We start from the raw sequence: 23220 nt of genomic DNA, 5'->3' as shown, positions 1-23220 counted from the left end.
GCTGTACTTCCTTGTTTACCGTAGTGTCCATGTTCAATAAGCGCTAAACAGAGATAATCATTATTGCTGTGTAACGTTAATGGCGCTTTCACTGTGCGATCAACAAGTGTCAGCAGCGATATAATACACACTACTGTCCATCGAGGCAATATATTTGAGGTTATCGTGTAGTGCGCTCGCTAGTATCCGCTCGTCTTTACCGGATTAAAGAGCGATGATGGCGTCCAGCTATAACGCAAAGGATGAGGACGGTCTCCATCCGGGATCGGTGGGCTCCGGGGGCCCGGGATCCGTCAAGAGCAAGAAGCCCGATAACACGGCCTTTAAACAGCAGCGTTTGCCCGCCTGGCAGCCCATCCTGACCGCGGGCACCGTCCTGCCAGCCTTCTTCATGATCGGACTCATCTTCATCCCCATCGGCATCGGACTCTTCGTCACCTCTAACAACATCAAAGAGTTCGAGGTGCGTAACGTCAGCAATGCAACATCATCATGTTGATAGAAGAGTTTTTTAAGGCTCTGTATTATTGCTGTGGTCAGGTATCTGGTATCAGTGTTGTTTTGTGCTGGTTCTGTGTGTTCTAGATCGACTACACTGGTGTCGACATGTCCAGTCCGTGTTATAACTGCGCGCAGAACTACAGCTGGAACAGCACAAGTGTGTGTACCTGCTCAGTGCCCTTCACCTTGGACCAGCACTTCGACGTAAATACTTTCTTCATCTCTCATCCTAACACATCCTATTCCTAACAGTAGAAAGTTAGCAAAGCCTAAAAAGGGATTGCTCACTTTTATTGATACAGTTAATGATATGTTTCTACATGTGCACCGCAATAAATTAAAAGTATACATGATTATATGTAGAAATATATTAGTTTGTTGTGGACATACACTTGTTAAAGAGTTCACCCCAAAACGAAAATTATCCAATGATTTATTCACCCTCAAGCCATCCTAGGTGTATGGCATGCTTATTTCAGCCAAACACAATCTTCCGAGCTTTATAATGGGAGTGAATGGTACCTTGTGTATGAAGCCCATGAAGCACATCCATCCATCATAAAAGTAATTTATACGATAACAGGGGGTTAATAAAGGCCTTCTGAAGTGGAGCCATTGTTTTTTTTTTTTTTGTTTTTTTTTCTTTTTAAGGAAAATAACTATAATCATTGGCTTTTGGTAACAGGCATACACAAGTCTAGTTCAGACAGAAGAGTGACATCTGACCCGACGCATGACATATTGACGAAAGCGCAGAGGATCGAGCAAAACAAAACACCGGTCAAGAAATAGAAGTCTAAAACTAGAATTTTTAAAGTGGAATCTAACCCTTGAAACTCTTTCTGAGTAACTTTGGGTACATGAAGATCAGGGCCCGTATTCATAAAGAATCATAATGCAATGAGTAGCTCCTAGAGACAAAATCTTAGAAAATTCTTAGAAATGTGGGTGTTTACTCTTAAAATTAAAGAAAAAATCCTAGTAAAGAAAATAGTAATTCTTCTTTGTGCGTGAGAACGATAAAATAGGAAAGATTATGCATGTAATTTCAATGTGAAGGCTTAGAAGTCCCTATAGTTAAAATCACTCCTTTTTTCCTTCTTGTACAACCAACCAATCACAGTCTTTAAAAGATTGTGTCACACATAAGCAACAGGGTCAGTTCGATCGGTCCCGAATCGCTCTTAAGCTAAGACTGCTACGTAAAAGTTTTTAAACTAAATTAAGTTTTTTGAGAGGATTCTCTTAGAATCTTTATGAATATGGGCCCTGATCTCAATAGAAGCTTGTTTCCGCAGATAATAAAAGAGACTAAAAAAGTAAACCAGTATTGCAACTTTTTATCTCACAATTCAAATTTTTCCTTACATTTGCAATTTTATATCTCACAGTTCTGACTTTTGACTCTGCGAGGTATAACTTTCAGTTATGAGATGTATTTGAAGGAAAACAAAGTCATATTTGTGAGCTGTAAATGTGCAATTTTGAGATCATTTTCCTGAGCAATTCTCAGGAAAAACAAGTTTATAACTTGTATGTAAACTATAGGGATGCACCGATAAACACTTTGGCAGATACCGATAACCAATAATTCTTTATATTTGAAAGCTGATAACAGATATATTGGCTGATAAATCTAAATTAAATTCTTTATATAATTTTGAGAGCCTGATAACCAAAAACAGACGTCTCACCTTCAAAAGCCATATCCCACACATTTCAACATAAATCAAACATATAGTACAGTAGCCAAGTTTGACCAAGTGTAAGTTTTAAAATTAATTTGAAACTTTCTTTATATATATATATATATATATATATATATATATGAAGAGTTCAGATGCAAAAGCCTCTAAATGCCATTTTAAATTTTCTTCTTTAATGATGATTTTTATCAAACTTGTAAATTTAAGTTCAGTAATTTCACTTAAATAACAATTAATAGGTAATTATCATTGCCATTTAAGTGAAATTACTGAACTTAAATATACAAGTTTGATAAAAATCATCATTATAGAAGAAAATTTCAAATGGCATTTAGAGGCTTTTGCATCTCTTCATATATATATATATATATATTCCCTTAGAAATTAATAATGCACCAATGTTTTTGAAAAACAAACATCTACAAATTAACATAACTGTTTCAAATAACAAAATTGCAATATTTTGTTACAATAGTGTTCTCTTTATAATGTTATGCATATAACAATGTTCTGCGATGCTGTTTGAGCTGCACTGAAGCAGAAGCGCTGAATGCACACCGGGATTCATTAACTCTATGAAATGCATCCTGTATGAGATTATTCAGATATTTATGCAACATAAACAGTCCCAGCATTGCTGTTTGAATCACATGCACTGAAGCTAATCATGATCACCATCCAATCATAATCAAGCCATTCAAAACCACCATGGCAAATCTTAAACATCTCAGCTGAAGGAAATGCTCCATTATTTATGGGCATTTAAGGAGTAGTTCACTTTTTTTTAAAAATATGTGCGGATAATTTAATCACTTGTCATCCAAGATGTCCATGTCTTTCTTTCTTCAGTCGAAAAGAAATTAAGGTTTTTGATGAAAACATTCCAGGATTTTTCTCCATATAATGCACTGTACTGGTAACCAAATGGTTAAAGGTCCAAAAGACAGTTTCAGTGCAAACTGTTCAAAGGACTTTAAACGATTCCAGACGATGAATAAGGGTCTTATCTAGCGAAATGATCGCTCATTTAAAAAATAAATAACAAAGTTTAAGTTTTATAAGCTCAAATAGTCGCCTTGCTCTGTTCTGTGTTGCGCATTTGTGACTCTCCTGTTCGAACTCGTTCATCAAAATGAACGAATCTTTTTTCGAGTCATTTGGTTAATTCAACGAACAAAATGAATGAATTGGCTCGAAAAAAGATTTATTCATTTTGATGAACGAGTTCGAACAGGAGAGTCACACAGAACAGAGCAAAGCGAGCATTTGAGCTTATAAAACTTAAACTTTGTTATTTATTTTTAAATAAGCAATAATTTCGCTAGATAATCGTTTAAAGCCCTTTCAACAGTTTGCACTGAAACTGTCTTTTGGACCTTGAACCGAAAATTATCTTTTAAAAGTGAATTACTCCTTTAAGATATCGATATAATTTGTGCATCCCTAATAAACTCACAATTATGAGAAAAAAGCAATAATTGTGAGTTAAAATGATCTTTTTTTTATTTCCTCTTGGAAACAAGCTTCCATATATCTTCATATGTGCAAGAGCTACTATAACTAGATAAAGAACTCAACTTTACAAAAAACTAAAAAATCTAGAAGGAATGTGTTTGACTTTAGTTTCTGGTTTGACCAATTTGAGCAGCGACAACTTTAACCAAACGCTTCCTTTGACTGTGGATCAGAGTCCAGTTTGGCCTGGAGGAATTTTGGCTTAAATTTAAGCTATTTTTGTATACTTTAGGTTCGAATAATCACTTTGCCTCACTTATCCCGAAACATTACATTTCTGCTCATTTCAGTGATCGCAAACCATCCTGGTTCATAACTACCAACACAGCCTTTATACTAGGGATGGGCGTATCGATAGAAAGTATCGATACATCTATGTCGAGTATCAAAAGTATCGATACTCAAATAAAAATATAGTTTGTTTATTTGACAAGAAGTTTAATGCCTATTGAATTGGATAAATAACCTGTTAAAGGAGAACTCCGGCGAACAATGAACCTTTGGTCTAATAAAACATCGGTACATAGTCAACCATTCTCTGAGATTTGTTTTCATGATAATCGAATGTAAAGAGTTTTATCTCTAAAAACTGTTTAGCGTATAATGCTAGTAATGGGGGCATTGACTAAGTAAAAAAAATCGCTAGTTTATACCACTAACAAGGCTCAAAATAGCCCCACACTAACGCAGTAACATAATGAGGCTCCATACATACAAAACCGTTTAATAAGAAGATACTTTATGAAGACAGTTCACTTCGCGTATACAGACAGGAGCCATCTTAAAAAATAGTCTCGATAAGTCAAACCACGAACGTCGTGCTGAGTGATCTGAACTCTATGAAGTTCAGCAAACTTCTGAACTGTATGAACGGCGTTCGGGGATCGACTTATCGAGACTATTTTTTAAGATGGCTCCTGTCTGTATACGCGAAGTGAACTGTCTTCATAAAGTATCTTCTTATTAAACGGTCTGTACACTTACAAAGTTCTCAATGCTTCGTTTTGCATGTATGGAGCCTCATTATGTTACTGTGTGAGTGTGGGGCTATTTTGAGCCTTGTTAGTGGTATAAACTAGCGATTTCTTTTTACTTAGTCAATGCCCCCATTACTAGCATTATACGCTAAACAGATTTTAGAGATAAAACTCTTTACATTCGATTATCATGAAAACAAAACTCGGAGAACAATTGACTAGGTACCAATGTTTTATTAGACCAAAGGTTCATTGTTCGCCGGAGTTCTCCTTTAAGTAAATAATTGTGTTGTATAACTATTTTTCTGCTTATCTGAACAGAAGCAATCAACCACAGAGAGCGCTCACACTCTCTAGACAATGCATTCAAACGGCTGCGTTTCCCAAAAGTATCACAAGAAACCATTGATGCTAATGTGAAATGCATCCCTGAACAATGCTTAACAAAAGACAGAAAACTACATAGTTTGTGCAAATAAATTATTTTTTGAATGTTTAAAGTATATATTCCTATTCTGTAACTAATTTTAATACAAATCATACAATGTCAAAATAAAAAGGTTGCATTTTATGGGTGCAAAAGCCGGTCACTGGCAGTCGCTAATGAAAATTCCCATTACAGTGATCATAGTTCAACTTGGCCTGTAATATTTTGTGGATTTCCATGGTTACCACTACAAGTAAACGTTGTAACCACGGGTAAATAAAAATATAATCTTAATAAGTTCCAATTAAGACGTATTGAATGTTAAAATGCCTTAAAAATATAATGTTAAGTTGGTATCATTACCCATTTTAATCTTAGTAATTCAATAATTTAAAATTTTTTCAAATTTAAAAGTTAAGTTTAGAAGTATCGGTATCGGCGATACTGGCCTTTGAAAGTATCGGTATCGTATTGAAAATAAAATATGTGGTATCTCTTTATACTTTCACCACTGTGCTTTACAGTTCATGTGAGGTTCCCTTGTGCTCACCAAGGCTGCATTTATTTAAAACTATTATTAGAAAATATTTTATTTGATATTTCAAACCAAATTTGCCGCATACCTAAAATCCATACTGTTGGAACAGAGGCGGTTTATTTATACTTGGATATATTTATCTGTAGGTCCATTAAGCTACAATTGTGACTCTATGAGTGTCTGTGAACTGTATTTTGGTGAAATTAATGGCCTAAAGTGGCATTAGTTCTCATGTATTATGCATTTAGAGGACAGTTTATTGATCGTATACCTTTGAATAGTTTAAAATAGAAAAGTTTCCGGCTCCTAAAAGTACAACAGATTTCAGATCAATTTCGTATAAAATGCCCGTGAATAAAATTAAAATACCTTTTGGACAAAAGATGTGTGGTCTGCTACTGGATGGTTTTATATCCTTTGACATCTTTTCTTTTGTAGAGTAATGTGTTCATGTACTATGGACTCTCCAACTTCTATCAAAACCATAGACGTTATGTCAAGTCGAGAGACGACAGTCAGCTGAACGGAGATAAAAGCTCTTTACTGGTGAGTGCTTGGAGAATCTTCTTGGTTACTGATAAAACAGGAGTAAAGTTTTTTCCTGGCATTTAGCCTAATTTTAAATGTTTATAATTTATAAAGTAGTGCTGGGCAAGGATTAGCCTAATCACATCCAAAATAAAAGTTTGTGTTTACATAATTATGATTGTGTGTATAATTATCTTGTATGTATAAATACACACATATGCATGTATGTATTTGAGAAAAATTTCCATGTACAGGTGAAACTCGAAAAATGTTAATATTGTGCAAACGTTCATTTATTTCAGTAATATATTATATAGACTCATTACATGCAAAGTGAGATATTTCTAGCCTTTATTTGTTATGATTTTGATTATGGCTTACAGCTTATGGAAACCCATATTCAAAATAAGAATATTTCATGAAATCAATAAAAAAAGGAATTTAAATACAGAAATGTCAGCCCTCTGAAAAGTATATTCATGCATATGTACTCCATACTTGGTTTTGGCCGCTTTTGCATTGATGCTATCAGCAAAATATTCACACTTTTCAAGTTTCACCTGTATAGACTGTATATAATTGATATTCTATATAACTATGCATGTTTGAAATATAAATGACACATTTTTCTTAAAAATGTACATGCGTGTGTGTATTTATAATATATACAAAATAATTATACACAGTACACACACATATATTATGTAAACACAAACTTTTATTTTGGATCCGATAAATCGCTGCCCAGCTCTATTATAAAGATAAAGTTCTGCTGAACTTCATGAATGTGCTTTTAGGTTCAATATGTCTTTATATGCTTTTAGTTTCATTAAACAGCCTTGATGCCAGACATGACAATCGAATGCCTAATAATTAGAAACTTCCATGGAATGAAAGCACAGTATGTCAGATTCTACGGTTAAGTCTTTGTTCTGCAGAACCCAAGTAAAGAGTGTGAACCGTATCGAACAAGCGAGAAGAAACCCATTGCTCCCTGCGGTGCCATTGCGAACAGTCTCTTCAATGGTAAGACAAATATGAACAGTGAACAGTGATAAGCTTATGGCTCAAACAAATACACTTGTGTTTATTTTAAAACATGTATTTATAACACTGTGTACAAATGTGCAAACTGTTGATAGTGAAAAAATATTTAGCCAGAGATTTGATAAGTATTGCATACATTTTGGCTCTTTATACCCATGATTTCTGATTTCTGTGTAAAATATTTGATCTCTGCAGACTTGCACCATATGAATATATATGAGCCTTAAAATAAATATTTACTGCTTATACAAGCTGCGTGAAACTGACCTGAGGTCTTTCTGACAGCTTTCTGTAATCCGTTTGATATTTGCAGATACTTTGGAGCTGTTTTACATCCACCCAAACGGAAGCCGAATAGCTATTCATCTGGTAAAGACAGGCATTGCTTGGTGGACGGACAAACATGTGAAGTTCAGAAACCCAGGAGGAAGCAACAGCAACCTCTCCGTTGTGTTCCAAGGTACATAAAGCCCAACCCTAAAGCCTACAACATGATCAAAACTTGGCTGAAAAACATGTTGCACATAATCTACTACAGTCCTTCTGTCTCTGATTGATAGTGTAGACTTTTTTCAGCAAGTAAAAGGTCTTTTGGTTTAAACGTACAGTATGCGATTTTTGGCCACCAGGGGTCACTCATTTAAAATAATAACAAAAGACGTGCTTTGATGACGTCGGGAAAGAGCGTGGGCTCACAGGAGTTGTTGTCGCTGTCAATTACAACCAGCTCAGCTCATGACATGACATCATCATTTCACAAAATATATACGGCATCTCTCTGTAGATTTAGCTTGTCGAGAAGCTTTAAATGCAACCCCAATGTTTACCTGTGTCATGCTTCTCCTGTCCCAAACCCTTCTCGGGTCATATTTTTGACCCGTACGTTTGAGCTTTACTGAGCTGGCTGTAGCAGCAGAACGTGTATTAAATATAATACAGACGAATATATTTATATTACGCCCCTTCAATGAATGACCTATTTAGAACATTTTTCATACTGTATATAGGGCGCACCGGATTATAAGGCACATAAGATACTGCAGTCAAACGTTTGACTGAGTTTGCGTTATTCATCCACTATGTGCTAAGGCTAAAGGGAATGTAGTGAGTGCGCGGCGCCGGAGGTGAGGCGTTTATTTAGTAAGTATGAGCGCGCTGAAGCGGGCATGTACATTCGCATTCTGACTCATATGAGTATTCAATGTGCGCGGCTCGCTAACAGCAACAGTTGGCTGATTTGAATGAGACGACCTGGTGACGCGCGAGCAGCACCGGGGACAGTCTGTCTGTTAAGAGTGAGCGCTCGTGAGCGGGCACGTGATTTACACACATAAAAATACGTACAACTTTTTTTTCTTCGTCATTTCCTTTGCTTTATTGGCGGTAGTCCAGTGTTCCCCTTTGTGTTTGGCGGTTTCACCTGGTTCCGCAAGGAAGTTCGAGAAAATAGAGGAGTCAAAGTAGGGCTGGGCGATATATCGAGTTTGTACGATGTATCGTTATATTTTTTGAAACGATATGGAATGAGGCAATACCGTTTATATCGATACGGTAGTTTGATATGAGCACATCTGAAAAATAGCGGAGGTTGCAGTGTGAGCTGCTGCAGTGAAAGTAGCTAGGCTACGTAGTACAATTTGTCCTAAACATGACACAAGCTTATATTAATTGCGTCAAAATCACTTTGATATAGTTAACAAGTTTAAGGCAGCTTGCCGCCCTGTCAAATGCTCTGACAGACACTGTTGCTGACTGACAGATATACTTGCGCTGTTTAATGCGTTTGAGATGTGGTGCTTTCCTCAGTGCTCAACTTACATTTCACAGGTATATTCTCCATCTGTAAATGTTAGAAAGTAAAGCAAATATGTCCATTTCACAACAAATATGTCCATGTCAGAAGAGGACGAGTTTCTGCAAGTGAATCTCCGCTAAAATTCATGCTTCCTTGAACGAGCGCCGGCGCGCGCATGCGCGTGAATAGTACTACGTAGTACGCAATAATTCTGACTAAAATAAACATATTGCTAAAATATTTGTTGTTGGAGAAATAAATGTGCCATATGTGGAATTTTAAACCTACATGTATATATTTTTAATGAAAGTGAAAGTGATTATAATGGGGTAATCAAATGCAGGCTAATATAATTAGTTTGTGCTTTTGTTTTTATTTTCATTTTTAGTTTAGCCTTTAGTCAATATAAAAACAAAAGCTTTTTGCACATAATATATTGCATAGCCTATATTATATTTGTTTCCATATCCTTCAATATCAACATTGTTTGTAGGATATCATTGGGCCGAATGTGAATATATATATATATATATATATATATATATATTTTTAAATATAAAGATTTTCTTTATCTAAATAGAAAACGTAGAAAGTACCGAGATATATATCGTATATCGCCATTTGACCAAAAAATATCGAGATATGATTTTTTGGCCATATCGCCCAGCCCTAAGTCAAAGGTTGTATGACGCCATAGACGGGCGACGAAACGGAAATAGAGAAACGTCCCGTGTCTTCGAATTAAACTATAAATTTCTCCGTATTTGAAAGTTGGTGGAAACTGTCGGGATAATGTAAGTACACATCTAATAGGTGGTTTGCAGTCACGTGATTGTGTTGATGCACGGAATGCAGATGGAGGGCAAGGAGTGAAGAGCGCAATGGACGAGATGGAGGAAAATACGTACTGTACTACTTTAGACGCTATTACAAGAGAAATATATAAACAGAAAATCAAAACATATGTTGGACGTGATCCTTACGTTATGAAGAGGAGCGATTTTCAACTGAATCGAGAGATTTGCCTGCCATGGAGGCTGTAGATATCAGCAACTAACTCGTCTTACAGACATACTTTGACTTTACAAAGTTCGGAAACTGGTACGTTACACAAACAGCCACATAAGTGTATTTAATCACCTGAATGATGTAATTATAAGCCACATAAATAATGTATTAACTCACATTTGACGAAGTGATCACTGCACACACACAGGCATTTTCCCATTCGGCTCCTCCCGACCGCAGACGTAGGTTTGCAAGGCATTTTTCTCTGTGTTTTTCTATCAATTTCTTGTATTTTCCCCCCTTATGAACAACTTTGGGCACACGATAAAAACTCCTCGTGTTTTGATCGATTTGAACAACCATAAACGACGTAAAACATAGGCATTTTGAGTTTGTTGTAGTGCTTCCTAATGTAGAAAATCACTTCCTGCCCTCCATCTGTTTTTCGCACCATGGCAACGCAGTGGCGTGACGTCACGTGAAAACAAGCTATATAAATATATAACATACAGTTATTTTTGCTATTTTTAAAGCAGAAAAATTATTGTTAGTAATAATTCAAGACGAACACTTACTGGACTATTTCAATAAACATTAGAAGGGAAAAACACTTTACAGTGATCAGAGCAATAACTCTACATCAGTGCATGTTTGTAATGTTGGTATAAGCGGTCATTGAAAAATGGCCTTGATGTTTTTAAAGTTTCACTGTATTATTGCTAACCATTGTTATTCGTCCTCACAGATACAAGCAAACCCGTAAACTGGCGCAAACCCGTTTATGAGCTGGACCCGACGGACGCTGAGAACAACGGTTTCATCAATGAGGATTTCATCGTGTGGATGAGAACTGCTGCTCTACCCACTTTCAGAAAACTGTATCGCATCATTCAGAAGAAGAAGGACAACTTGACTCCAACATTACCGCCTGGAAACTACAGCCTGGAAGTCACCTACAGTATCCTTCAGAACTGGACAACTTGTACCAGATGTAAACAGGGTCTGTGAGATTAAAAGAGGGGTTGGCAGTTTCGGAGAGGTTAGCAATAGCTATTTAGCTTTGAAAGCATGATATCCCACCTTCCCTTCAGAAACACATGAACATCCTGAGATGTCCACAGAAGATATATTTACATGTTTTAATATTTAGGCCAATATTATTGATTGCTATCAGGATGTGGAGTTTCAATCAGTATAACAAAAAGCGTTTATTAAAACAAATTGCCTACCTTTAAGTTATTTATAACTTCATCATAAGAAATATAAAAATGTAACAATTAAGGCTAATGTTAATATACTTAAGAGAAATCGAAGAACAAACTGGTGTGATGTCATTTCGAATTAAATCAGGCCAAAACGCAGTTCTTTTGGAGTTTGTTTCACTCTGAACTCAGTTTGAGTTTGAAACAGCTTGCCAAAGTGAACTTTGCTGGTAAACATCTTCCAACTACCATTGGTCCATGGCGATGATGTAATAGGTGGGTGTGGCTCTGAATCTCCGCCTTCTTTGTTGAAATCTTCTCCAGTCCGTCGAGGTCATGAACTATTAGAAACTGAATTTGTAATTCACCTTTGGCTAAGCCACGCCCTGGAATGTAGATTGCCCAATCACAGCGCAGCCAAGAACGAGCTCCCACAGAGCTCCGACACTTTTTCACAGCGCTCCATTGACTTCCAACACAGACGTGTCATATTTTTGGTCTCGGCAGGCTATTACTGTCGTAGTTTTATCCAAAATATGGTTAAACGCATTTAGATACGCGTTTCCCAGAGAGGGGGGTGTCCTTTTTTCCCTTCCCAAAACTGAAGTCAAATCCTGACAATCCTGTCCTCAGTCAGCTAAACCCCGCAAAGATCAACAAGCACATCTTTTTTACTTCTAACCTTACTGTGAGTGTGAAGTTATACTAGTTAGACCGTTTTATAATGTTTTAGGTTATGATTTCGGTTCTCATACCGGTTGTTGACACGCTATCACACGCTGCTTATAAATACAACGTTATACTCGTGTAACATTAGTCCGTTTGCTTTGTAATAATGATTATAGTAGTGAATAGACCTACCCAGCTTTGCATGAACAGTGTTGCTCCCTGATATTGTTAGTCCCAGCCTCCGTCTCCACTAGTAGGATATGCGGTGGTTCATGTTTTGACTGTGACCGGTAATTATGCTTTTGCCTCTATTTTGGATGCCTTGTTGTTTCTTGCGTTTCACCTGTATGTCATGAATATAGCCTTCGAACGCATATTGTAGCCCCATTTGCCTACTTCTATTGGACACTTTGTTTGCTGCTTTAGTTTGATAACATTTCAGCAGGAAGAGCTGTTACAGTATAAGCCATGCAGAGCGCAGATGAAGTTTGACGGATGTAGCAACAGTAACTAAGGGGGGCGGGGCTTAGCCAAAGGTGAATTGTTATTCTGCAGCACATATTTAAGGGTGTATTCGCACTTTTAGTGCTTGGTTCATTTGGTCCGAACAAAAAAAAAAATGAACACCGGCATTTTTAACTAAACCCTCAAGATACCAAACTGAAAGGCATTGGGATACATTCACAACCTGATTGGTCGGCTTTTATTTTGTATATTTACTGACTTACCGAACATCCAAAATAATCGTACATATTGTAGCCACATAAACTCACCTAAAGGATTATTAGGAACACCACACTAATACTGTGTTTGATTCCCTTTCGCCTTCAGAACTGCTTTACTTCTACGTGGCATATTCAACAAGGGGCTGAAAGCATTCTTTACAAATGTTGGCTCACATTGATAGGATAGCATCTTGCAGTTGATGGAGATTTGTGGGATGCTCATCCAGGGCATGAAGCTCCCGTTCCACCACATCACAAAGATGCTCTTTTGGGTTGAGATTTGGTGACTGTGGGGGCCATTTTAGGCTATGTTTACACAGAAACGATCTGAAGAGAAAACGCAAAAGTGGCGTTGCGTTATCACTTTTTATTCTGCGTTAAGACGAGCATTATGGGTAGGAAATCCGTGTTCACTTTTTTGCGTTTTTAAGCCCCCAAAACACAGTCGCTGTGTAAACAAAATTTTGGTGAGCTCTTGCAAATTGTAGCCTCTTTTTCCTATTTGTAGTGGAGATGAGAGGTACCCAGTGGGGTCTTCTGCTGTTGTAGCTAGGGATGGGAAAATAACCGGTTTCGCGATAAACCACGATAAAATATACTGAAGGTTAGTATTATCGTTTAAAATGTAATTATCATTAAAACCGTGTTTGATTATCGCGATTTCACTGTAATCTGTCGGCCAGTCTGACGCTGCCACGCGCTGCACGCAATGTTTACTATTCGAGAAGGAATGGCGGAAGGCAGTGACCGTGCTTGGGAGATTCAGCCTTTTAAGTGGACCAAATCTGGAGTGTGGTCATATTTAGGCTTTTACAAAAGTCCTGAGGGAAACTTGATCGAGGTTAGTCACCCTGTCACCCTGAAACACTTAAAATCTGCCGAGCCGTCTTCTTGTGTAACCATCACCCGCTGTTGTATAGCGAACGCAAGGCAAGTTAACTTTGACTTCAATACCGAAACTAGGTTTGAGAAACAATTGGGCACGAAATGTTGTTTTGAGTTTAAACATTTTATGTCACTCACTTGAAATAGAAGTAAAGCTTCCGCAAAGAAAATTTTGCAGCAAGTGTCTTTGAGCCGACGAACGAACATCTTCAAATAAGATTATTATTAAGAGTGACGTTTTAAGGGATAGCAATGTATAGATACATAACGTATTACACCGATTTAATTTTTACCACATAATTACGGTGACATATTGAATTGATAATGAGTTTAGCTAATGTTTTAAATCTTACCCGTTTATAAATTCATTTAGTAAAACAATCGTCCAGACAAGATGATCACACCAATATTATCAAACTCTGTAAACAATAAATCAACTCTGATTTCATTTTCAAAACAATCAAAAACTGGAGACGCAAGACGGCCGCCAAGTTGTATTTGAATTAAACGAGCGCGTGTCCGTTGTGATATGGATGTGCGCTGTGTAATAATGCGTTGCTATTGACGACGGGCATTATAAAGAAGGAAATGCCATAGAATAGAATCTTGCTTAAAAAAAACTGCATAGAGCTGCTTGTTTATTTGTTGTTTGTTGATTTTCATTCATAAAACTTGTTGAAATGTTTTCAGTGTGAGCATCAGTTCTTTTTTAACACTTTATATTTATATTTTATATTTTTACACTTTATATTTTGAACACTTTATATCTAAATTTAAGAAAACCGTGATAATATTGATAATCGCGATAATTTTGGACACTATAATCGTGATATGAAATTTTCATACCGTCCCATCCCTAGTTGTAGCCCATACGCCTCAAGGTTGAGCGTGTTGTGGCTTCACAAATGCTTTGCTGCATACCTCAGTTGTAACGAGTGGTTATTTCAGTCAAAGTTGCGCTTCTATCAGCTTGAATCAGTCTGCCCATTCTCCTCTGACCTCTGGCATCATCAAGGCATTTTCGCCCACAGGACTGCTGCACACTGGATGTTTTTCCCTTTTCACACTATTCATTGTAAACACTAAAAATGGTTGGGCGTAAAATTCCCAGTAACTGAGCAGATTGTAAAATACTCAGACCGGCCCGTCTGGCACCAACAACCATGCCACGCTCAAAATTGCTTAAATCACCTTTCTTTCCCATTCTGACATTCAGTTTGGAGTTCAGGAGATTGTCTTGACCAGGACCACACCCCTGAATGCTTTGAAGCAACTGCCATGTGATTGGTTGATTGAACAGGTGTTCCTAATAATCCTTCAGGTGAGTGTATGATCAGAGAGGGGCCGTTTACACCCGGCCACTTCATGCGTTTTCTGTGATCGGATAGCGATCCGATCCTGAAAAGACCAGGTGTAAATGCCCCCCGAAACGCATTCGAGACGGATTTGAATCCGATCGCTCAAACCACTTCAGGAGGTGGTCTGGGCCGCATTCCAGATGAAACTGGACAAGTGTAAATGCATCTGGTTCTTGAAACCACATATGTAAATGTTACTACTCCTAAAAACATGCTAAAAAATAAACGCGTGCGTGAGAGCGTGTTACAGGCTATATGTCATGCCATTTTAGTCAGATGACGACGCTACTGCGCTCACGTGCATCACCTCAGAGGAGCAGCTGAACGCCTATCAAGCAAGCCAACATGCCGCATTCTATAGGGCATTTCAGAATGTTTGTAAACAATAGGCACCGCGATACTTCCGGGTGGCAGAACGCGAGCGGCTTCCATTGACTAACTGAAGAGATCCAGCCGGCAACTGAACAGTTACACAGTTAAAATCATTGTTGTTGATCAAAGTTGAATCTATGGCGAAAATATGTTGTGTTTGGGGTTGCGCCACCAGATATACAGCAAAAGGTGTAGGTTTTTTTTATCGATTTCCTTCAGAAAAAAGTAAATCTATCCAGCAGAACCTGTGGGTGAGGAGGTTAAAGCGAGTGGACGTCGTCAAAAGTGCATGTCGTCTTCTAATTATGAGCCTGAGCCCGATTTAAACCCAACCATTTTAATACGTGGGTCATTATATTACTGACGTTCTCAACTAGTTATTTCTATTACTTTCTATGTTACTTTCTTTTGAGCGGTGAGTAAATGCTTCTTCATCGTAAATGCTTCTGATTGGCCAATGCGTTCAATAAATGTCTGTGATTGGCTACATCGCTGCAGTCACGTTATAAAAAGAAACTCTGCCATGTAAGTCATTTCTATTTTGTTTTAGTGTTTCTTGTTGCTTTTCTGCAACAGATGAATACAAATGTATTAGTTTTTATTTGTTTTATTCATAGATATTTCTAGTTTGCGGGAGTCCCGCGAATCGTTTTATTTTCCTGCAATCCGCACACACAGAGTGCATTACCGCCCGCACTCGGCCATCAGATCTAGTCCCGCGCCGCGGTCTAGTGCGTTGGGAGTGCACGTCTCTAGATCAAAGAATCTAAGCTTTAATGATCATGTTAACCATGTCTGAATTTCCACCACGTCTGTTCTTGAATCAACTGTTGATATGTAGATTAGGCTTCTGCCGGCGGTGTGTCTCCCTCCATGCAATTTACTAGTGTTGCCATAGGGACGCTTCGGCTTTTGCCACCCGGAAGAACGTCTATTATTGTTGTGACGTCATGGTGAATTGCCGTATTGCAAATCAAAGTGAAAGTAAGTCGCAGATGCTTAAAGGCCTGTACACACCGGGACGAATATCAGCGCGCGTTATTCGTCAGCGTTTTTCAACGCGTTTTTTGTGTTCACACCCAAGCGTTTTTCGCTGACGATGAGCCGAGTGAACATGCAAATTCATTCCCTGACATTAGATGGCGCTTAATGTAAATAGAAATAATAATAGAATACTATACTAGGGTGATCATATTCATGTCTCAATGTTTTATTATGACAGATAGAAAAAAACCCGAATGAAATAATGATAGAAATAATGTCTTCTGTATTAGAAAAATAAATATATAAACAATAAATAACTAAAAGAAATGCCTCCAAATGTAACAAAAAATAGCTCTCACAAACTTACAAAAACGAACAAAATCTATTTATATCTTTAGTTTTCATTCTCTTTATCTTGTTTTTCTTCCTCGTCCACCTTGTTTGTCCATCTATATTTTGCTGTAGATCTTTCCCAGCAGTTTTTTTTTTTTTTTTGGAAAACCAGGACATTTTCATCACTTAAAAACAGCCAGGACAGGACGTGGAAACAGGACATGTGTAACGCAAAGTTGAGATGTTGCCCAGAGATAAAAACATAGCACTAGTTGTCGGATGAACAGATGCACGAGAGACGAGGGTTGTCGTATTTCCCCGCATTTAATAAAACCACTCAAACGTCACACTCGTCCTCATACATGAGGATCGAGCGAGAGAAAAAAAAAAAAAAAAAAACATCTGGTCACAATAGAAAAATAAAATAAAAAAAGAATACAAAGAGTCGGCAGAGCGGTTCTCCTCTACTCACTTGTCAAAATCTAACTGACATTACGCACACTATGCGCAGTTCTCATCTGAACTCAGATTTCTATAAAGCACAAAGTGACCGTTTTACACATGTCCCGGGAAAACAGGACTTTTGGTCACCCTATACTATACTATTATTACAGAAATACTAATATAAATATTATCTTATAGCTCTTTATGCTCCGAGACCAGCAGCTCAACATTCATCTTGCCCATATCTCTTCTTCGCCATACATGTGTGCTCGGCAAGACCGTTTTGTGTTTGAGCGCCCTCAAGTTGTGTTTTACCGTAACTTCAGAAATACCAGACACGTGAGCAAACCCGACAATCTCGTTGGTCGAATAGGTTTTGACGCGGCGCGTCAAACCAAAAAAACGAACCCGAGGCGTTTTTTAAAAAATGACGCTTTTACGCGTGGCGTTTTTCGCGTTGGTGTGAACACTCACATTGCCGCCCATTGTTTAGTCACGAGGCGTTAAACGTCGACGAATAACGCGCGTGAAATTCGTCCCGGTGTGAACAGGCCTTAACACTACCATCTTCATTAAAAGTAAAAAATCGAAATGATCTTACCAGTTCTGTACCGCTCTCTCTTATCACCGTCTTTGCTGATTTTGAAATTAGCCGATGATCAATAAAATCCAGCTCATATCTGTTGCTTTCGGTGACGTGCACTTCATTAAATCCGCATAAAGCGCGAGAATTGAAGATCGGATTTATATCCGTTTTGCAAAAACACATTTATGTGACCAGGTGTAAATGGAATCGTTTTGATAAATCAGATAGCTATCCGATCTGAGAAAACGCATGAAGTGGCCAGGTGTAAACAGCCCCAGAATGTCTAATTGAAGAGATTTGGCACTGGCTGGTTACTTCCGGGTTCTGGACTGGCTGCAGTAACTCGTCTCTGTCCATGCGGGGGCGCTCGCGGTCGAGTGCAGAATGAATGGGAGTCAATGAGGTTTCACCCCCATAAATCCACTTTTCTCAGGGTGTAATTTTTTGTCAAGTAATTTGAAAGTTGCATTCAAAAGGGAGGGCTAAGATAATACACTCAGCTGAAAATTGCATTTTTAAGTTCACATATCTGTTCTAAAAATCCGTTCAAAAATGTGATGACGTCACACAATAGCAGAATGCTAGCGTGTTCCGGCCAACAACAGCCTAACCTGTAAGAAATCAAAAGGACATAAGTACTCGTTCATTCGACTTTTGGCCTATAATCTATATTGAACTTGCGTAATCGACAATAAAATCTATGTTAATTTAACGACAAGCAGGTGAAAGAGACACTTTTAGCCGTTTAGCCCCATAGACTCTCATTCATTCTGCACTCGCCCGCGATCACCTCCAGTGGAATTCTAATGGAACTGCAACCAAGGTAGGGCTGGGGTAAACGATTATTAACTAAACGATTAGTTGGGCGATTATTTTATCGATTAGTCGACTAATCTAATGACTAATTGGACGACTAATATAAAGAATATTTTTTCTGCTGCTCAATTAATAAAAAAACAATATCTCAAATAAATACTAGCATACTGAATCAAGATACTATAAGCTGGCTAACGTTAGTCTAATGTTATGTATTTGAACACCATCATAACTCTACAACCGCCAAAACCGTGTTATTAAAATATTTTTTACAAACATTTTTGATCATAGAGAATGTTTAAATATTAATATCAGCTGAGGAGGGAAACGGAGTCGGAGGCGGAGTTCACCAACTGATCAGAGCGCGTGCTGACTGCTGACACGGAGTAAAGCCTTGTTTATACTCGACATGTCCGCACGAGCGCGAATGTGCGCACGGCAAAAATGACCCGTTAGGTGCGCAAGACCAGGAAGACTGTGGCTGGCTGTGTGTACCTACGCCTTTTTTTGTCACAGCGCGCCCGGCGCCGCGTCCGGGAACCGCTTCAAGCCGAATCTGCCCGAGCTTGTACGTCTCACCACACCGGCACCCAGTTTGCGCGTCTAAATTGCGAAGTTTTTTTTCTTAAGGGTTTGTTTACTGTGTGTGATTCATTTAATGGATAGCACATTCACTTCTAGTTTTTTTCGTCCTCTATTCTGCAATGTTTCGGTCTCCCACGTGTGTGTGGCAAGCTGTACCGCCGGGAACATGCAAAAAATAAATAAAGAAAGAAGCGTCGACGCAAAAATATGACGTTGACAAAATTTTTACGTCGAATCATCGACGCGCCGCTACAGCACTAAACCAAGGTGATGCACAATGGGGCTAATAGGAAGTGCCAAGGCTCTCCGTTAGACGGGCTCTGGTATGATGCAGTTTTGACCAGCTGATAACTTGTGATGAGCTTATAAACTGTGTAAAGGAGTCAAAACAGTGGCAGGAATTTTTCCGTCTCACACACACAAACACAGATCTGCTGTGAGGAGACAAGGTTATGATGCCTGTACCAAACTATGATGGACAACATCACAACCAGTGTTGAGTAAGTTACTCTAAAAAAGTAATTAATTACTAGTTACTAATTACCTCTTCAACAGTGTAATTAGAGTACTGTACTAATTACTCTCTATAAAAAAGTATTTAATTACTTTCAAAATCCCATGTCAATCTCAACCAGCTGAATAATACAAGGATAGACATGAATCTGTTTTAATTCTTTCAAAAAAATACTATAAAATTGCATTATCCTTAAACTGACCAAGGTGGAGAAGGTTATATTATAAAAACATACTTTTTAACACCAGAGAATACATTTTGATGTTAAACCCACTATTGTTTTATGTCTGATCTCATGACATTGCACACTTTTTTCATACATATTTTACAATAATTCATACGAATTTGTACGAGTGCGGTCGTAATATTTAGACACCTCATAAAATACGTACGAATCGCTGTGAGATCGGATTGATCTATACACAGTATTTACCTCAATTACATCAGAAGTAACTGTAATTAAATTACAGATAAATGAAGAGTAATCCCTTACTTTACATTTTCAAGTGAAAAGTAATTAAATTACAGTAACTAATTACTTAGTAAATAGTTACACCCAACACTGATCACAACAATGATGAGAAAAAAACGGGTATGCTTGAGCATTCTGTCCTTTTTAGGGGCGCATCTTGTGACATGATGTCCTGTTTTGTCTTTGGTCCGTGTTGCGTTCCTATTTCATTTGAACTGCACTAGAGTTGGTTTGGGGCTCGGTTTGCTTGTTTGGTGTCAACATTGTTCATGGCAGCCTTCACTCTTATTCAACTGAACCACACTTACAGAGCAATCGCACCAGGGTTAGTTGCACCAAACATGGCGCTCTCTGCAGTGTGTGCGTTGTTGGGATGGTCGCTTGCAGTAAACAGCTGGTCAGTGGTCAGGTATTTTAACCCCAAAGCGAAGAATGAAATAGAAAAATTGCACTGTGAGCACATCAGAAGTCTTTAAATTTTCCTCTGTATGTAAGCAAATGTATTGTTGAATTACTGTAACATTCTTTAATCACGTGAACCCAGATTACCCAGTGCGCAGCTTTGACGGCCGCAAGCGTATGATCCTCAGCACTATCTCCTGGATGGGTGGGAAGAACCCTTTCCTGGGAATCGCCTACATCACAGTGGGATCCGTGTGTTTCTTCCTGGGAGTGGTCCTGCTGATCATCCACCATAAATACGGCAACCGCAACAACAGCGCTGATATTACCAATTAAACGCGAAGTGAGACGCGCGAGGTATTGTCATATCTCATTCATGCAGGAAGATGCTCCTGTGCACACAGGCGCCAGAAAGACTGCTTACAATGTTATTGTGTATGCACTGGCAGTTTTTAATGATCTGTTTTAAGCCTTTCTTTCATCCACACCAAAGCTTTATATTGGAGATCTTGATTCTGACACAGTTGATCTTTCTGCATTAGGTATTTTGTGGTGAGGACAGTATGAAGGCAGTGTGGAGTTACTGAAGGATGTGTAGTCGTACAGTAGCCCTGTATCCGAGTGAATCACACACACACACACACGTCCAGGTCATATTTTTCCCAAAAATCGAATGATAAAGTTGGGGGAAAAAATCATATGTTGCAAGACAATGCACTTTGTATTGACATTTTCATGAGCACATTTTCCCCTAATTCACCATGACATTTTACTTTTTAGTTAGTTTGTAATTGTTGCGTCATGATTTTGATTGTATTCTCTTTGCAATAATTAATATCAGCATAACTACAGGCAAATTCTACCATGGTGCATTATTTATTTACTTATTTTTATTTTATTTTTTTTGCATTACAATAACGAGAACTTGGGGAATGGTGCTTATATGTCATGAATATAATATTGTCAAAATACAATATATATATGAAGAGTTCAGATGCAAAAGCCTCTTGTGAAGTGCCATTTGAAATTTTCTTCTAGAATGATCATTTTTATCAAGCTTGTATATTTAAGTTCAGTGATTTCACTTAAATGGCAATGATAATTACCTATTAATTGTTATTTAAGTGAAATTACTGAACTTAAATATACAAGTTTGATAAAAATCATCATTAAAGAAGAAAATTTCAAATGGCATTTAGAGGCTTTTGCATCTGAACTCTTCATATATATATATATATATATATATATATATATATATATATATATATTAGGGCTGTGCAAAAATTAATTGCGATTAATCGCATCCAAAATAAAAGTCTGTGTTTATATAATATATTTGTGTGCGCTGTATGTAATTATTTTGTGTATATAAATACCTATGCATGCATGTATATATTTAAGAATTATTTGTGCTTAAATTCTGTATATATATATATATATATAAATACATGATCTATATTATATAAATATGTTATATATGAATAACACATTTTCTTAAATACATACATGCATGTGTGTGTGTTTATATATATATATATATATATATATATATATATACGAAATAATTATATACAGCACACACAAATATATTATGTAAACACAGACTTTTATTTTGGATGTGATTAATCGCAATTAATTTTTGCACAGCCCTAATCTATATATATATATATATATATATATATATATATATATATATATATATATATATATATAATATATTGTTGCATCCATTCATTGCATATTCCTTATAAAATTCACTTTTTTTTCTTTTGATTTTGAGGTTAAATATGACCTTGAATATCTTGACTGGCTTTGTGAAATTCATCCATTTGGATAAAGATATAATATACTACAATGATAATATGTTACAATCAAAACAGTAATGAATTTTAATCAGTGTTTTTTTATACAGATTCAATACTAATGATAAGATGGTTTGTCATGCAGATCTGCACGTATTGTTGCACTGTGTTATTGGAAATGCTAAACTGTAATGCTCAAAGCTAATGTGTTCAGTGTTTTAGTTCCTTCTCTGAAAAGCTTGTTCTGTGTATTTATAAAGGAAATGTGTGTGTTTAGCAGCTGCTATGAAATCCTGTATCCAGCCCAGTTCTGTGTGTCTGTTGTTGGGCCAAAGCCGTTTACTGAAAAGAGTTGTGTGATAATAAATGATGAATGCATGAGAAGATGTGCTGTGCTGCTTTTCTTGCCTCGGTCTTGTAAGCGAAGTACTGAGTCCAAAGTACTGAGTACTCACTCCAAAAATGAAGTAGACACTTTTTAATTTATTGTTTTATTCATAATCAGACTACAGTTAGTTTTTTATTGATTAAATTATATATATATATATATATATATATATATATATATATATTGGTGTTTCATATCACTTGTTCAAAAAGTCTTCTAGTTTGTGAAATTGCACACACACACACCAGCCACTAGTCAGGTGACTATAATTACATGGAAAACTGAGAGGCCAAACAGCATTTGACCACTGGACAGAAATCATTTCACTTTTGACGAGTGTTTTCTCATCACTGCATATCAAATCAACTTTCGACGAACATATTATCACTCAGTAAGTCATTTAACCATGTATTGCTATGTCTTTGGAAACATTTATTATAATTTTTGTTATTTTAAAATGATTTATTTAACATTCATTTGGGAAAGCCTGACAAGGTATTGTTAAACGCGCTTTATGTTGCTGATACAAAGAATGGAATATATTTTCTTTCTCTTTGTATTTGTGTGTCAAAATGGTATTAACTCAAAATGAGATCAAAACAATTAATCTAAAAGTAGTCAATTACATTACCCAAAATGTG

General features: G+C 37.1%; 1 protein-coding gene across 1 annotated transcript; it reads left to right on the top strand.

Annotated features, from left to right (window-relative positions):
* Positions 1–21473, top strand: cdc50aa (cell division cycle 50 P4-ATPase accessory subunit Aa). Its single transcript, XM_039651008.2, has 7 exons — positions 1–463; positions 586–705; positions 6103–6210; positions 7131–7218; positions 7553–7699; positions 10788–11000; positions 20532–21473. The coding sequence occupies exons 1-7, from the start codon at positions 215–217 to the stop codon at positions 20723–20725; spliced, it is 1119 nt and encodes a 372-aa protein (XP_039506942.1). The 5' UTR covers positions 1–214; the 3' UTR covers positions 20726–21473.
* The last annotated feature ends 1747 nt before the right edge of the window (positions 21474–23220 follow it).

The sequence above is a fragment of the Pimephales promelas genome, chromosome 15 (genome assembly GCF_988280905.1).
Source record: "Pimephales promelas chromosome 15, fPimPro1.hap1.1, whole genome shotgun sequence".
Taxonomy (NCBI): domain Eukaryota; kingdom Metazoa; phylum Chordata; class Actinopteri; order Cypriniformes; family Leuciscidae; genus Pimephales; species Pimephales promelas.
Note: the sequence above shows the minus strand (reverse complement) of the source record. Positions and strands in the feature narration are given on the sequence as shown.

Bases quoted from the DNA above. Each gene is read 5' to 3' on its own strand.
- cdc50aa (XM_039651008.2), top strand. From the start codon at position 215: ATGATGGCGTCCAGCTATAACGCAAAGGATGAGGACGGTCTCCATCCG. The intron at 464-585 runs GTGCGTAACGTC...TGTGTGTTCTAG, and splicing joins ACAACATCAAAGAGTTCGAG to ATCGACTACACTGGTGTCGA. The intron at 706-6,102 runs GTAAATACTTTC...TTTCTTTTGTAG, and splicing joins CCTTGGACCAGCACTTCGAC to AGTAATGTGTTCATGTACTA.